This window comes from Molothrus ater, chromosome 18 (assembly GCF_012460135.2).
Source record: "Molothrus ater isolate BHLD 08-10-18 breed brown headed cowbird chromosome 18, BPBGC_Mater_1.1, whole genome shotgun sequence".
NCBI lineage: Eukaryota > Metazoa > Chordata > Aves > Passeriformes > Icteridae > Molothrus > Molothrus ater.
The window spans coordinates 11,340,470-11,356,780 of record NC_050495.2 but is presented as its reverse complement, the minus strand read 5'-3'; the positions used below and the strand labels follow the sequence as shown (position 1 = coordinate 11,356,780).

Genomic DNA, 16,311 nt, shown 5'->3' with positions numbered 1-16,311 from the left:
ACTTTCATTTCTCCTTTCCAAGATAACTTTCACTCAATGAGGACTGGAACTGGCTGCTTTCCTTTAGAAATCCCCTTGGGCCTTTGTTAAAATGTCCTGGGTTCTCTACCTCATCATCTCTAACACTTATGGTAGAAAGACCTCCTTAATTGAATAAAGATTTGGTTTTTAATATAAAGTGTCTGTTACCCTCCTGATAATTGACTCCACTTTTGGTTTTATCCAGCTTTCTTACCTGGAAGCTGTGCTGTAATGGATGCTGGCCTTTTCTTCTCTCTTCTTTCACTCATCTGAACAGGCCACAGTGCAATGAAAGCAAGAGGTGAAGGACACACAACATCTATTAGAGCATTCGTTGGGAGAGGGAGCCCTGACTCACTTCCCACCTTTTCCACAATTCAGCTGGCTAATAATTGGATATTACATGTAAAAAAGCAAATTAGACTAGGAATACTGCACAATTTCCCCAGTAAATGATAGCAATTTATAGTAAAGAAAACTTAGAGGAGCTTGTACTAGGAATTACTATATACAGATTTTAGTAAACTTGCCAAGCCAAGCAGCCTGAGTGCAAATATCCCAAGCAGGCAGCAGCTCCTCACTACAGGTGAGACCTAAGAACTCACTGTGTGCCATGACAGATCTCTGGGCCTTTATACCTTGAAGGCACAGCCTCATTTGCTCTTTTGCCTCTACTCCTCAGGTGTAACAGTTGGCAGGGAATGCTTAAAGGGACCCCATGTCCTCAATACAGGGATAAAATGTCTCGTTCAAAATTAAGAAAACTTCACAAGCATTAACCAATCAAGTAACTGTCATAACACTACTTAATGAACACACTATAGACACATTCAGTATCATTTGAATTATTTATTTTGAAGTGGACAATTTAAATGTTGATATTATTAACCATTTTGTTTTAATTTTCTTAGAGCCCTTGGCTGAGATTTCTTGCACTAATCATAGTATATAAGGGGAACAAAAGTAGAAGGTGATTTTCCAGTGTGCATGTGTGTCTGTGTCTCTGTGTACTATGTGCTTTACAGTTATCAAACATTTATTTACACACCAACTTTACACTGATGTCTTTAAGAAGTCTTTTCTATGGCAGGGGAAAGAACCAACTGACCAAAGACTTAGGTCTATATAATCCATATGAGATTTTCCAGTGTAGTCCCACAGAGCTTCTTATGCATTCAAACTTTTGCAGGAATGTTACTGCATCCAGTAGTGTTTCTTTATGAGATGAAACCTGGAGCTGAGGATTGCATCTCTTCAGTTTCCTTAACTTCACTAAACTGTAAATAATTTAAATTATTAAATTGAAATAACAAGACATTTAGTTATTGTTCATATCGCTCATCTTTAACCTTCTAATAACACATCACATTTTAAAAATAATTTTAAAAACCAACAAAAAAAGACTTTTGAGGTTATACACTACACAATCTCCATGGCTCCTGCTTCTTGGGAAATCTGGTATAATATTACAATACCCAGAAGGTATTTGGAGCAGTGGAACAGAATTGTCCGTTGGCAACTTTCACATTCAGCAATCCAGACACTACAACAATAATTTAAAAAATTGCTTTGTGATTTATTTTTTTAATCTGTATTAAAAAAGGAACACTAACCTACTTCTTAAATATAATTTGGTTTTTCATGAAACACCACAAGATTTGGCAAAAAAAGATGTAAAAGAAGACTGTTTTGATGTATAAAACTCCTTAACAGTAGAAGAAACACCGACCTTAATTTGGCCTATTGAGAGATTCATTTCATGTAGTTTTGCTGCATATTTGAAGCCAGAAAGAGCAGAAAGAGCTGCTAGTCAGTTAGGAACTCACAAAACAGGTGTGCACCAACAATTCCTTTAATAGGCAAGGTGTCCATGAGAAACAGTAAAGTAAAGCAGAGGTGTGTACATAGTATATGCTGAGGTCATGTGCATGTGCATACATGATGGATGTGTACATACTCTTGACTGTGGATACCAATAGTGTGGGTGCATGCCCACTCTCTACAGATTGAAGAAGTATTTTGCTTAAACTCTCTCATTCAGTAGCTTCTAGTTTGAACTAGCTTTTCTCCCAAACACAAGCATTCTGCTCTCCACCCTTCAAACAAGTTCATCTGTCACTCACCAGATTTATATTTTTATGTCAATAAAATTTTAGGACAACTGGATGAAAAGTCATTTCTTACACAGAACATGATAACACTCCCACTGTAGGAAATGGAATGAGACAAATGGAATAAAAGTGCAGTGACTGTGGTGAAACATCTCCACAGAGTTTGGCCTCAATCTCTTTTTTTGTTTTTGTTTGGGGTTTTTGAGCTTTTGGTTGGGTTTTTTTTAACTGGGGGTGTTTGGTTTTCTTGGAGAGGAGGGCTCTCACTCTCCAGAACATATATTTGGGGAAAATTATGTAGCAGGTTAAGGGGGCATAAGAGGAACTGTGTTCATATATCAGATTTCCCCGTTTTCTCTCCTTGGGCTATTAAGCATTGCCCAGTTTTTTTCCACTGAAGTGGAAGAAGTTAGCCCCTTTTTTATCACTCCAGGAAAACAGATTAAACCCAAGGATTCTTAGCAGAGGCCAATGTATTTGAGATTGTTCTGAATGATGACATCTGTCACTGCATCAAACACAAACTGTATGTTACTGGTATCAGTGGCACAGGTGAAGTGTGAGTAGATCTCCTTGGTCTCCTTGTTGCGATTCAAGTCCTCAAACTGCCGTTGGATGTAGACCGCTGCCTCCTCGTACGTGTTTTGGCCTTTGTATTCAGGAAAGCAGACTGTTAGGGGGATGCGTCGGATTTTTTCTGCCAGCAGATCTTTCTTATTCAAAAAAAGGATGAGGGAAGTGTTGATAAACCAGTTGTTGTTGCAGATGGAATCAAAGAGACGCAAACTTTCTGCCATTCGACTCTGTAGGAGAGGAAACAACAGTGTCAGCAATAGTGCTTGAGCAGAACTGTGGCAAGCTCCCAGCTCTGTCTGCTGCCCTGAGCAGGTGAACTCCATTTAAGAACAATTGAGCATGACCACCACAGTTATGTTTGGAAATTAAAATCCAATGCTGCTACAGACTGAAAGAAGAGAGGTCTGTTAAAAATCAGCGCCTGTCTTGAATGTTCCTGGGGCATTGCTGCCTCTGTGACATTTACACTGATGCAGCTGGAGCTGTCCATGGTACCAGGCTCTTGGGAGGCTGTGTTTATTGCTTGGTTTACACCTATAAATACGTGTAAATAAATGTTGTGTTTTGAATAGAAAATATTATAGATTATTAAAAGAAATATCACTCAGGTATTGTCAAAAGTAGATACAGAAAATGTCTCAATCAGGCATTTTTGGCAAGGTCAATATTTTTCCAGCCTGCTTAGGTTTCAGAAAATGTTATGCATACATCATGAGTCATGGGAGTGATCCAGGGGAAGTGAACAGCAGGGATTTGGATATCAAAAACCAAGGGTATATTTGGTTTACAAGACTATTTGCAAATATGTATGTGTTCCATTTGTCTGGCTTGTGTTCAGAGGGGATGGAAATAATCAGTCTGGGCATTTTTGTTGTTGTTTAGCTGTGAAGTATTCTGGCCAGTTCTCCAGTTTGGAAAGAACAAACAGTGGAGGAAAGAGGATGACTTTGGCTTTTAATAGAAAAAAAGTATTTCTAATATAAATTCTAAATTCTCCTGAAATTTGTATCAGTTGTGTCTAGTGCATCTCCCTTGACTTCAGTAGAGTCACCTGGTGAGAGGAAGAGAGAATAATCATGCACTGTTTATTACACAAAAATTAATATGAAAATATAATTTCTTTAAAATTTACTTTTTATGTTGTTTTATTTGGAAATGAAATGTATTGTAATTATTTCAAAGGAAATCTGCAGCAGTTTTGATCATTATTCTTACACTAAAGCTGTATACTGAAAAGATGCCTCTTAACAATGCATAGTTGCTGAAATAGGAGCAGACTGATTTTCATAAGCTTTTCAAATTACCTCTTACACTTTCCTCACTTTGTGTTATTACTCCTTTTCATTTGCTAAGGGTCAGCTTGGTGGGAGTTGCATTCTGTGTTCTGGGAGTTCCATGGAGCCCTGCTGCAGCTCTGTTTGCAGTGAAGCCAGGGCTGCTGGCGTTGCTGCTCATTGCGCAGCCCCAGGAGCGCCGGCAAGGCTGGCACTGCCCGGCAGCCAGGGCAGCGCTGACTCACCAGCCCCTCGAGGCACCCTGAAACACCAGCTCAGCCAGGCACTGCTGATTGGGGGCTGCTTGTTTACTGCTTCCTTTGTAAGCTGGGCTCATCTGACACTCCAGCCTAGCTTAAATATCGACAGATTTACAGGGGGAAAAACATAGCTTTAAAAATATGTTTGTGCATTTCTTTTCACTGGGCAAATACTGACACAACAGATAATCCCCTGAAACATCATAGATCTGTTTTCAAATGCTCAAGATTTCCTCTCCTGATTTTGTAACTGATAAATAACCAAGCAAGAAATTTTTATCTCAGTCAAAATGCTTTTGCTACTAATAGTCTGAAAAAAATCTTTTAGAGCTAATATAGGTTTTTGGCCAACTCTCAGAACAATCATACCAACAGGATATTGCATTTTAAGAGGTTTGTGGTCATTGCTGTATTTTGTAGTGAATCATAACACTGTCTCTCTACTACCAAATCTTCCATTGGAATCTGTAATCCAAGGACAAAAGCAGAGAGTTAACAGCCTTCCATAAACTGGGAAATGTTATGAACACATACAAGAGGACAGACAGTTTTAAATTATTGTAAACTTGGTGATCTCTTGTGGGATGTAAAGAAAATATTAGTAAATTGTTGATCTTGACACCTAAGAAATTTCTTCTTCAATGTAATATTTTAATATTGGCTCCAGATCTGAAATTCATAATATCCTTAACTAAACTGAATACCATTTCTTTTAGCTGAAGGGCGAGTAAGCCAACCGAGAATCATTTCCAACAAACATGCAGGTGATATTATGCCAGTGCTAGGCTGTGGTTGCATGGTATAAATGTGTGATATACCTTGGGAAATGAACCCCCCAAATCCAGGTCATGATTTTAATAGCCAAAGAAGGAAAATGTATCAATGGACAACAAGGAAATGTATCAGAAAGGAAAACCCAAGTCTTGAAATCCTACAGTCATACAGTGGTTCAGGCTGGAAGGGAGCTTAAATACCATCCAGCTGCAAATCTCCTGCCATGGCCATGGACACCTTCCACTCTCACCCAGCCTGGCCTTGAAAGCTTCCAGGGATGGGGCATCCAAAGATTCTCTGGGCAGCCTGTACCATTGTCTCCCCACTCTCACAGGGAAGAGTTTCTTATTCATACCTAATCTGAATCTCCTGTCCTCCAGTCTGAAGCCATTCCCCCTTGTCCTGTCACTGCAGGCCTTTTTTTTAGTCTCTCTCCATCTTTCTTGTAGGTTCCTTTCCTTACTGGAAGTCCACACCCCTAACCCTTGTTTTCTCCAGGCTGAACAATCCAATTTTTCTCAGCCTTTCCTTATAGGAGAGGTGCTCCATCCCACTAATCAACTTGGTGGCCCTCCTCTGGACTCACTCCAACTCTGGACTCACTCTGTTCTTCCTGTGCTAGGACCCCAGGGCTGCAGGCAGCTCTGCAGGTGGGGCTCACCTCAGTGGGGCAGAACCCCCCGTCCCTGCTGCCCACACTGGGGGCTCAGCCCAGCACAGGGAGGTTTCTGTGTCCCAGCACACACGGACAGGGCAGGGCCAGCCCTCACTCACCAGCCTCCCTGAGTCCTTCTCTGTCGTGATCGGCGGAGGAATTGCCTCACACAATATGCGTGAACAGCAAATCCCCAAGTTTATTGAAAGCTCACACATATTTATATTGGTGTTAATGAAGCTTATACATATTGCAAAAGCTGAGCTCATTATTGGTTAAAGTGCACTTAGATCAACCACACCTACTTCTATGCTCTAATGATTATTTTGTTTCTATGTTTACATTCTTATAGCTACTCTACCTAGGCTATCTTCATTTTCTCCCCCATCTTCCTGTTTCAGCGAAGGTCACCATGACCTTTGTCAGTGATTGGACACTGGTTTCACAATCCCCAGCTTGTTTCCCCTATCCTTATCCAACGGTATCACATCGAAGTGGCCTTTCTCAGCTAGCCAATTATCCAAAAAGCTCTCCACACTTCTCCCCAGCACTGCTCCATCTCCTCATCCCACGTGATTTCTTGCCATACCTTCAGTGATACATCCACAGTTCTAAGGTCGAGGCTGACACTAAACATACATGCTATATCCACTCATCTACTCCCAGCAAAACAGGCTCATTTCTGCTGTTGACAATATTGTAAAACTACTTTACATATCATAGGGAAAGTGAACTTGAGAGGGTTATGGCTTATTATAATAAAAATAGAAGAAATTGTTGTATGACTCCCAAAGGTGTCATAAAACAGTAAAATAATGATAGGCATTCTTCTCTGCAGTGTCTTTTCCAGTTCTGGAATTCTGAAGGGAGTACGTAGCCAGGTGGTCAGAAAAAATGTGCTGCTGTAATTTTATAATTATACACAAGCTGGGGTATAACCAAGATAATGCCAATGCCTTACCCAGATGGCCTTGTTGGGGGCTAATTGCAAATTCTCCTCTGAGCATAAGAACAAGGAATTGGTTGCTTAAGGGAAAGAACATGCTAAGGAACAGATGGCTGCTTTTATGCTTGCAATAGTTTGCAGAGGCACAAGCATCCCTGGTCATCCTGTGGAACAGTAGAGGTGTGCTTAGCAGGAAGGAGTTCTGAACAAGTAAGCATTTTCAAAAGGGAAGACCCAGTTATCAAGATAGCAAGTAATTAAAAGAACAGAGTTTGTAAATGGAGCCAAATTGTAATGTAGTTTCTCCTTTCAGCTTTCACATTAAAGCTTTCTAGTCACAGCTGGGAGAGCTTTGAAATTAAAAATGAAAAATTATGAAGAGAGAAACTATCACAAATAGGGGAATCAACTGTCATTTGTATTAAAAGCTTAAGGACTTCATCTTTCAGTCATTATATCTCTTTCATCATCATTATTTTAAAACTGGTAGGCACTTGGGGATTTGAAAACCCTAACAAAACCAAGTAAAATTTTTCTTGTGTAAGCCATAAACAATAATGAATAAAATTTGTGCAGGAATAGTAATATTTACTTTCTAGAAAAGTTAGAAAATCTTTAAATGTCAGTAAATCTTGGAATAGCCAGTGGAAGCTATTGCCATTTTCCTGTAGAGGCTTTCCTTGCAATAGTGGCTGACATTTAGCATATGCTGGTAGCTATGAGCTATTTCACAAAATGGCATCAAACTCTCTATTTCAAATATCTTCTTTAGAGATCCATGACTTAAAATCTTCTGAAGAAAGCAGATGAAGCTAAAGTAATTGAAGAAGGGGTAGTGGGGTAAAAAGGAATTGAAAATTGAATCAGTTGGATGTTTTTCCTTAGGTTTAATAGAAAAAAAAGGAATCCATTCTGAAATAAGGAGAGTCTACAAAACAAATGAAGGAAATACCATTGTCCAGGACACTCATAGTCAAAGTAGTTCAGGAATTCAAACTATGCTTGAGTAAAGGCAGAGGGAAAACAGAATAATTTCACAAACAAAAGTACAGAAAGCAAGTGATAGCTTGGGTGAATACAGAGACACTATTCTTGTAAAGAAGACTACAATGAGTGGTAGTTGAAATGTCCTTCCTGTGTAACAGTCAGGCAGTCCTGACTGAGTGCTGGGTAAGAGGCATACAAATCTATTGTATGATTCATCTTTTGTTCAAAGCAAGAAGACTTCTACAAGGATGTATATGCTCAAGTGGCTGCTGGACAAAATGGGAGAATATTATGATAATTTCATGAGTTTTTAAACATTTCTTTCATCTAAAAATCCAAAAGAAGAAACTATCTGTTGGAGAGAAGTAAATAGACTTAATCCAACACCTCTCAAAGAAATTAAGTACCTCACTGAGGTGGAATTAAGCTGGGATAAAACTCTTTACCTGGGTTGTCCTGTATATATCTGTTTCTAGCCTTGGCATCTCCCAGAAGGGATGGGTAAGCAAGAAGGATTTGACTAGACAAAATTGTTTTGGTTTCTAAACTTTTTCTTCCCAATCCTAGGAGCCCAAAATTCTCCTGGAAAATGTTGGAATTCTAAACTGTCAAAATTAGAAGAGGTGACATAGAAGAGTAAGCCCCACAGTGAATTCACTAAGAAGTGTTCTTAAGACACTTAGCAGCTTAACTTATTCTGCCAGCAGACAAACTCATTATCCCATCACCCAAACAATTTATTACATTGGTCTAAAACCACGGCAGGAAATCCTGCTCAGTCACTTTGTAAACAAAACAGGAAGGAGCTCGGGCTCATTAAAAGCAGCAATGTCAATATAGCACCTATCACACAGATCCATGCATGCACGTGCCCCCCATTTATGTCCTTCCTACCAAAATGCCTTTCAGTGTCCTGCATGGAGGACTGTGAAGTGTAGAAAGATGAAAACCTAATATAGTGTGTTAGTTTATGCCACCACAATGAAAGGAAATTGAAAGGGATGGCAAAAGGTTTTATATTGGAGGAATATTGAATCTCTGCTATGAAATGAGCTTATAGAAGGCTGAGAAACATATGTATTATGAAGTGGAGCCCTGAAGAAATTTTGTGTGATTTTGATAGGGAGATATCTATTTATATTGAGAAGGCAAAAAAATTTATAAAGCATGAAACAAGTTTGTTTTGAATTTTTTAAAATCAGATTCATTCTCAAATCAGGAGGAAACTATATATTAGCAAACAAAATTTGTAAGCTACCAAATTAATTCTACTTTATGTTAAAGGTAATGTCCTGTAATTGTTCATACTTACAGTTTTTACATGCAAATGTAGAAGTGGTAGAGGAGGCAGTAGTCAGTATTTGATGCCTCTTTTTCAGAGAAGCAAGGGAAAATAGACCTTACAAAGTGGTAGTGCAGCATACATACAGTGTCCCATGGTGGTTCCTGTTGAATATTGCTATTGTCTTTACATAGAACTCTGTAGATGATAACTGAACCTGGCAGTGTGAATGGGAATTACAAGAGGACCTTTAGGCTTGGCTATTGTATGGGATGACAATGAACAACATCATGAATATTTCATCATGTATGTTCTCTGGGACTGAGAAAACCCTGCAGTGTTACTAAGGCTTACTCTGGACTAAACCACACAAAGCAGATTTAATTGGGAATATTACTTTAACAGAGTCCTCAACATTTGCCTTTGAAAATTAATCCCTGACACTTTTCACCCTGCAGCAGTCATGTCTTAGGAGTGCACACTCACTTAAACATTGCTGTGTAGTTGTTACACACAAGTAATACTTGTGCCAGAGACAGGCTGGGGTAAAGCAATCTTTAATACTACATACCAAAACTATTTTATATTCCTAGATCAGGAACAATGCAGAATTGTTAATCCTACTAAGTACAGTCTGACACCAAGCTATGGTTGTAGTGAAGGAAGCTGAGCTGACAGAGAAGTTTGATTAAATTTCCTGACTGGAGGATTAGATTTTTGAGCCAGGGGATTTCCAAGCAAAGGAGCAGGACAACAGGTGCTTCTGCTGGCACCTATAAATGAAAGGGAATTTAAAGAAAGGATATATAGAAAACTCTTAGAAGAACAGTGAAAAGGTTACTGAATTCAAGGGTCAGAAAGGGTGGGACATTCATCACTCCATAGAAACGCTAGAAAATCCAGATAAAGGCTACTTACTCCTCTATGTCTGGCCAGAGTATTAAAGGCTGTTCCACAAACAAGAAAAGGGACAAAACAGAAATGGAGAAATACTCATAGACTGATTTATTGCTTGTGACTGGCTATACATATCTTTTAAGTAAGCTGAAGTACAGGAAAATTATATTTAGAAGTCACAAAATAGGCATGTGATAGGTGTTATATTTATCATTACCCATAAGAGAATTGCAAGTCCAGAGGAAAGTTCTAGAAAAAGGTATGTTCAAGAAAATAGAAATATGGGGCAGTCAGTATTGGTCCTGTGCCTGAGAGAACAGCCACATGAGTCAACATTTCTGGGAAGCAGTAATAGGGATAGATTGGCACAAGTAATGCTGCTGCAGCTGACAAAAGAAACTGAATGTCTCAATGGGCCAGCAGAATAAAACCTCCACATCTCCCAGCCAGTGTCCAGGCAGGGCAGTGCTGCCAGTCCTGCAGTAAGAGTACCCAAGAGAATCACAAAATGGCCAATAGCTTGGTTTTTATCCCTCAGGGAGGGCTTGGTGTGTTTCAGTTGCTCAGCAAACAACTGTTAACACTCTGCTTTTACTGCCCCAAGTCAGCCACGTTTCATTTGTGCAGAAGCCTCTGGCTGCTGCCTTATGAGTGCATGTGCTCTGCTCCTCTTGGATCATTTTGGGGCACAAGCAGTACTAAGAGGGCAAACATCCCATAAAGGGAATAGAAAAACAAATCTCCAGGGTCTTTCACAGTGCCAGCAAATTAAGATTTCCTGAGTACAAATTAGGATCTTCATGTCATTCTAAGAAGTAAATTTGTAGCATACAATACTTATGTTTTCTTTGGGGGGTGGAGTTTTTTAAGCATTGTACAGTATCCCAGGCAAACTGCATATTTCTGGAAGTTAGCAAAAAACTAGCTTAAAAACATTTTCTTGGTAAAAGCATATTCATTTAAAATGTCACAGGTCTTGAAAATATATTCAAAGTGTCATTAAAATTCATATTTCAATTGTAAATACCTGGATGTTTTATCGTTAGATTGAGCTTTTTATATGGTAATAGAGTCCAGCTTTTCTATTCCTGGTAATAATAATTTGCTTTCAACACTTACTCAGTGGTTTCAAGTGGGGTGGGTTTTTTGGTTTTGTTTTCTTCCAGGTCTTTAGATTGCTTACTTAGCTCAAGGGCAAAAGGAACATTCAAGCATATATTCCACACAGCTGAAATACTGCATATTTTTACACATAAAGTGGTCCAGGACTTGACTGTCCTCCTTTGAGAGCCTTAAACTTCTATCAGCCTTCTGTGTGTAGACATTGATAGAATCACAGAATGGTTTAGGTTGAAAGGGACCTTTAAGGTCACCTAGTTCAGCTCCTGCCATGGCAGGGCCACTCTGCTAGACCAGGTTGCTCAGAGTCCCATCCAGATTCCCCATCCAGGAATGGGGCATCCACAGCTTCTCCAGGCAACCTGTCCCAGGGCTCACCACCTTCACAGTTAATAATGTCATCCTCATTTCCAGTCTGCATCTACCCAGAAAACAGAACTTAACTCTGCAGTGACCTTCAAGGAGAAGCTGAGGGAGCTGAGCTTGTTTGGGCTGGCCTAAGGGTGTCAGCCTACAACTACTTGAAGTAAAGGTGACACAGAACTCTTCCTTCCCAACAGTATTAGAGCAAAGAATAAGCAGCAATGAACATGAAGTGAAGTTTGGGAGGTTCAGATTAGATGTTAGATTTTCTCTAGAAGACCAGCACAGCTCTGCAACAATTTGCTGAGTTTTGTGAAATCTGCATCCATAGAGGATTTTCACTCAACTAACTGATAAAGCCATAGCTGGCCTGATTTACTGCTGGCAGTAGTCCAGACCTTCAGGGATCACATCCAGCCTACATTTCTGTAATTCCATGCAATGTTAGAACATATTTATAGTTGATGCATAAATAAGAAGTCAATGTCACACACACAGTCTCAAAGTTTGCCTCCCAAAGAGATGAATTCAAGCACAAGGGCTGTCCTTTGCTGGAAAGAGTCACTATCCAGTTGTTGAGGCAGGATGAAAAGGAAAGAGTTAATGAATGGAGTTGTGGCCTTTCTGGAACGTCCAGGGTTTACTCTTTTCTGTTCTTTGATGCTCTCTGGTCCTTGGAATGGCCCTTAAGGTATTGAAATAGTGCAGAAATCTGCAAGAGAACTACACAGGAATACACAAGTGAAAAATGTTTATTCACTCTTTCAGGCTACTGACTAACCTACTTTTGTACAGTTTATTCATAATCCAAGCTTTTGCTGATACTGTCTGTGTAAAGAAAGAATGCTTTTCATTGCACCTTCTTTGAAATGGGCATTTTTCTAATACCTTGCAGGGTGGGAAAGGGCATTAATAGGGTGAATATTGCTTTCTGACAATTGCCTAATTGAAGTAAAACAAGACATTGACCACATAAAAGGAAATTACTATTTCTTTTTAAAATGGCACTGGGACAGATTGCAAAATCTCGTGCCTGTGAATGCCCTTTCTCTGGAGAAAATACCCATATGATATAAAGAAAAGAGCACTTACCAAATAAGTAGGGTTTCATTTCAACACACTCAAGCCCAGCTTTCAAACAAGACTATCTGGATCTTTATGAAAGATGTAAGATGAGGAGTCATTTGTAACAGTAGCATTAGAAAACAGAAAACCAGCAAGAATTATCATAAGCATGGAGTGACTATCATATGAATTTAAATAAATGAGTTCTTTTCAATCTGGAAAAAATAAATAGCTGAGGGAGAACACATCAGAGCTCATAAAACCATGAATGGTATGGAAATGTTGAATAGCAGATTAGTTTTTCAGCATTTCTTACAATGCAAGAAGTAAGAAACATCCAATTCATTTATCTGACAGCAGACAAGTATTCCTTCCATACAGTGCATAATTAAATGTAAAACTCTGTCATGAGATGTTAGAGAATCATAATGATAATAGTAAAAGTCAAAAAATGTAATTGGGTTCAAGAAGCAATTAAATTAAAAGGGCACTTAAACAAAGAGATGTTGATGCAATCTGCTGTTCAGTTACCTGGGAGGGTAAATTGCAGGAAACATCAGCGGATGCTTGATCTGTTCCCTAATTTTCCTAAATGTCCATTGTTGCCCACAGTCAGCCACAGACTGCTGCAGGTACTGGCTGTGACCTAGTACAGCTGCTCTGGGTGTTTTGGCTGTCAGAACAGCTCATCCTTGGGCAGAAATCAGTTGTTTATTTCCCTGGTGGTGAAAATTTCTCCTTTATGTAACCCATGTGAAATCTCTTCAGTTCCCAGGCAATTTTGCCTTTCCCATTAGTCTTGCCCAGCTTAGAAAAAGTTTGTTTCACACACTTCACCATCACTTGAAGCAGTGAGTGCTTCTCATTGAAAGGTAGGCAAAAGCTCTTGGCACCAGAAGTACTGACCTCTAGTAATTTGCATTGTCCAATGCTGGAGTGTTTAAATGACAGAAAGATAGACAGACAGACAAAGAAAGAGAGAGAGACTGGTTCACATTGATGCTGAACCAGTTTTCACCAGAATAAGTTGGCCAGTCGTTTCATTCTTCAGTAGTATCTGAACAATAAAAGCAGCCTATTTCCACAAAAAAGGTAAAGGGCCCTTCATACTGAGAAATTCACTGCAGGGGAAAAAAAAATCTCACAAACCCTGAAACCATTTCTCAGACTGTGGGACATGTGGAGAGGGATGCATCTTCCCCTCACAGCAGCTGAAATCCTTGCAGCAGACTGGCTTCTTGTTGTATTGCACCTTTGAAGATATTTTGGGTAGGATGCTCGCAGAGCTTAGCACAGCAAGAGCTCTTGTGGGAACAACAGCTGCATTCCCTTTGTAGCCTGTCCACCTTGCAGGATCAAGGGAGCAGGGGCAAGTGGGTATTTTTAGCAGCCTTGCACGTAATTCTAACAAAGTTCCTCCCATTGTGGGGGTTCTGAGGGTGCCTCCTACTAACCTGGAAGAAACAAAGGCTGAGGGGCACAAAGGTCGGTGTTCAGAGTCAAGAATGGAAAGGCAAGAGGAAGAAAGCTGAAGGGAACTGCAAAGCAGAGGGTCTGAATCTGGGTCTGATCTTGGCTTTTTTGCATAAGCTGAGAAAAGTACTAAGAGTGCAAAAGCAGCATGTTTGGCATCATGGAGAATCTTGTCTTCACTCTCCATAAATTCTTCTGGTTTTAAGGAACATTAGTGGGATTCAGAACAAATCAGTTTCAAGAGATAATTTCTATGAAGTTATTTCAGGGCAACTGGAGAAGAATGAAAGAAATGGTGATGTTGGCTGTAAAAATGCTTCTCTCATATTTGAGATGGAAATTCTAATCTCTTGGGCTACAAAGAAGTAAAAATAGTTTTGTTCAATCAGGACTGTATTTAAGAAAACCCCAAACACTCTGATGTTGTGGTCTCAGGTTACAGGAACACATTTTCTCTTCACTGAGCTCTGTCTCATTCAACTTGCAAGATGGACAATGTCCTGTGATAGTCAATATTTGTCTTTAGAGTCACAGCTCAATTTATAGATTCATGCTTTGCTGTAGACTTGCTGTTTATGAACTGCTCAAAAACCAGAATTACTGGTTTCTTCTCAAGCTTATAATTATTGTATCTGAATATTTCATTGACTACATTTGTTTCCACAGCATGTTGTCAGATCAAGAGGTGCTGTTGAAAGGAACTTATAAATAGGGAATGAAACAATCTATACAATGAGAAATTATAGGGAAGAAACAATCTATACAATGAGAAATTATAGTTAGAAGGAACCCAGTAATTCTAGACACCCAATCTAATTTTCTAGAACATAAGTTTTCAGCACATATATTAATGTATTTAACAAAGATTAATGGGTTTTTCAAGATATCAGTGATATCTGGTGTAGCTCTGAATAATCAGACCTACTAAAAATCAAATCACAGCATCTCAAATTAGGTTCCTTTGAGAAAAGTAAGGAAGAATGTGGGATTACCTAATAAAATTGTCATTTAATAAACACATTTGGAACTAAAAAGGAAGGTGGACCTATGCCAGGTTCTAGTACAGTTTTTCAGTAGTGTTCCACTGCTTTAGCCACATGAAATTTCTGCTTTCCTGTTACCCTATGCTCCATTCATTTCACATTTTCCTCCCTCTCTAGAGATGATGGCAGTGTTCCTGCAGTCTTATTTATCACATGAGCCCCATTAATCACAGAAAAATCATTGCATTCATTGAAAGAGGCATAAAATCTGTGGAAAAAACCCATCATCAATATAAAGTTGGAATCAAAATAAACAAGACAGTCAAAATAAAGTTACAACAACATTCTCCCATTTACTAACTCTTGATTGTTTGATTGCACCAGAGCACTTAAACTCCTCTCCACCTCATCCTCAACCCACAAAGCTTCACAATTCAAACTTACTCCCAACCTCCTCACTCTTCCAGTGCTGTTTCCTCCTCTGACTTGTACATTCCAGATGAGAAACAGTGCTTATATAATTTTGTACCATTAGAGCCTGAGCAGATCTCCATAATAATGGTTTGTACCATTCATATTAGCACAGAGATTTGCACAGTTTAAAATAATTCAAACTTGCAAAGGAATTAGGAAAAAAACTCATCACCTCTGAGACCTTGGCTGTGCCATCTGAAATATAAAGATCTTGTTAAAATAATGTAATTCTTAATTGTTTTTCTTTTATAATAATGGTTGAAAAGATTTGTTTCCCTGCAAATGAATCATTTTCTTTAAATCACCATACATTTCACCATTTGCAGAAAGGCAGATTTATGGTCTTCTGTCCCCAGCTTCCTCATGACTCGTTTAGTACAGTAAGAGTCATTTTGGTGGTTTTAAGGGTCTCTCCAGGTATCAGAGAAAGAATCTTGGCTGTGGCAGCTTCTAAATGGATCTTCTTGTATTATTCTAAAATTCCTTCTCTCCTACACTGGGAAAAGCTCTTGTGGTACTTTAATCCTAGAATTTGCAGTGCTAGAAGATAGGGCTGTGCCTTTTGTACATCCATCACCCAACTTTATTGTTGATTGTGTGTGTGAATTTCAGTGAGACCAGATTGTTTTTCCTTAAACTGTGGGATTGCATACATCTAACACATCACAATATTTATTTTCTCTTGCCATCTAATAATTGCAGCTGAAACTGATAGCTGAGATCAGGAGGGCTGTCAGATGTGCTGGGCCTGAGTTACACAAGGAGGTGGCTCGTGGGACTCTCCTGCCCCAGAGACAATGGAAACACAAACACTCATTGCACAAACATGGCCATGGCCTCCAGCTGGTCCTGGTGGGGTCACAGGGGAACCAAGGAAGTGCTGGTGCAGTAATGACAAGGTGGACAACAGAACAGAGCAACAGGGAAGGGAAAAGAGAAGCTAGTTGAACATTTGATTATTTCTGATATTACAGAACTACTTTTTTTTTAATGCTTACTAACTTTTTTTTTAAATACCAACTTTTTTTTTTTTTTAATGTTTACTCCATGT

General features: G+C 39.2%; 2 protein-coding genes across 2 annotated transcripts in view; one reads left to right on the top strand and one right to left on the bottom strand.

Moving 5' to 3' along the window:
- RSPH14 (radial spoke head 14 homolog) overlaps positions 1-16,311 on the top strand; it is a 76,621-nt gene that overhangs the window by 4,860 nt on the left and 55,450 nt on the right. The gene's annotated exons all lie outside the window — the stretch shown is intronic.
- GNAZ (G protein subunit alpha z) overlaps positions 856-16,311 on the bottom strand; it is a 51,535-nt gene continuing 36,079 nt past the window's right edge. Inside the window, exon 3 of the mRNA XM_036393116.2 lies at positions 856-2,935. Coding sequence (XP_036249009.1) covers positions 2,591-2,935 — 345 coding nt within the window. The 3' untranslated portion in view covers positions 856-2,590. The remainder of the gene's footprint in view (positions 2,936-16,311) is intronic.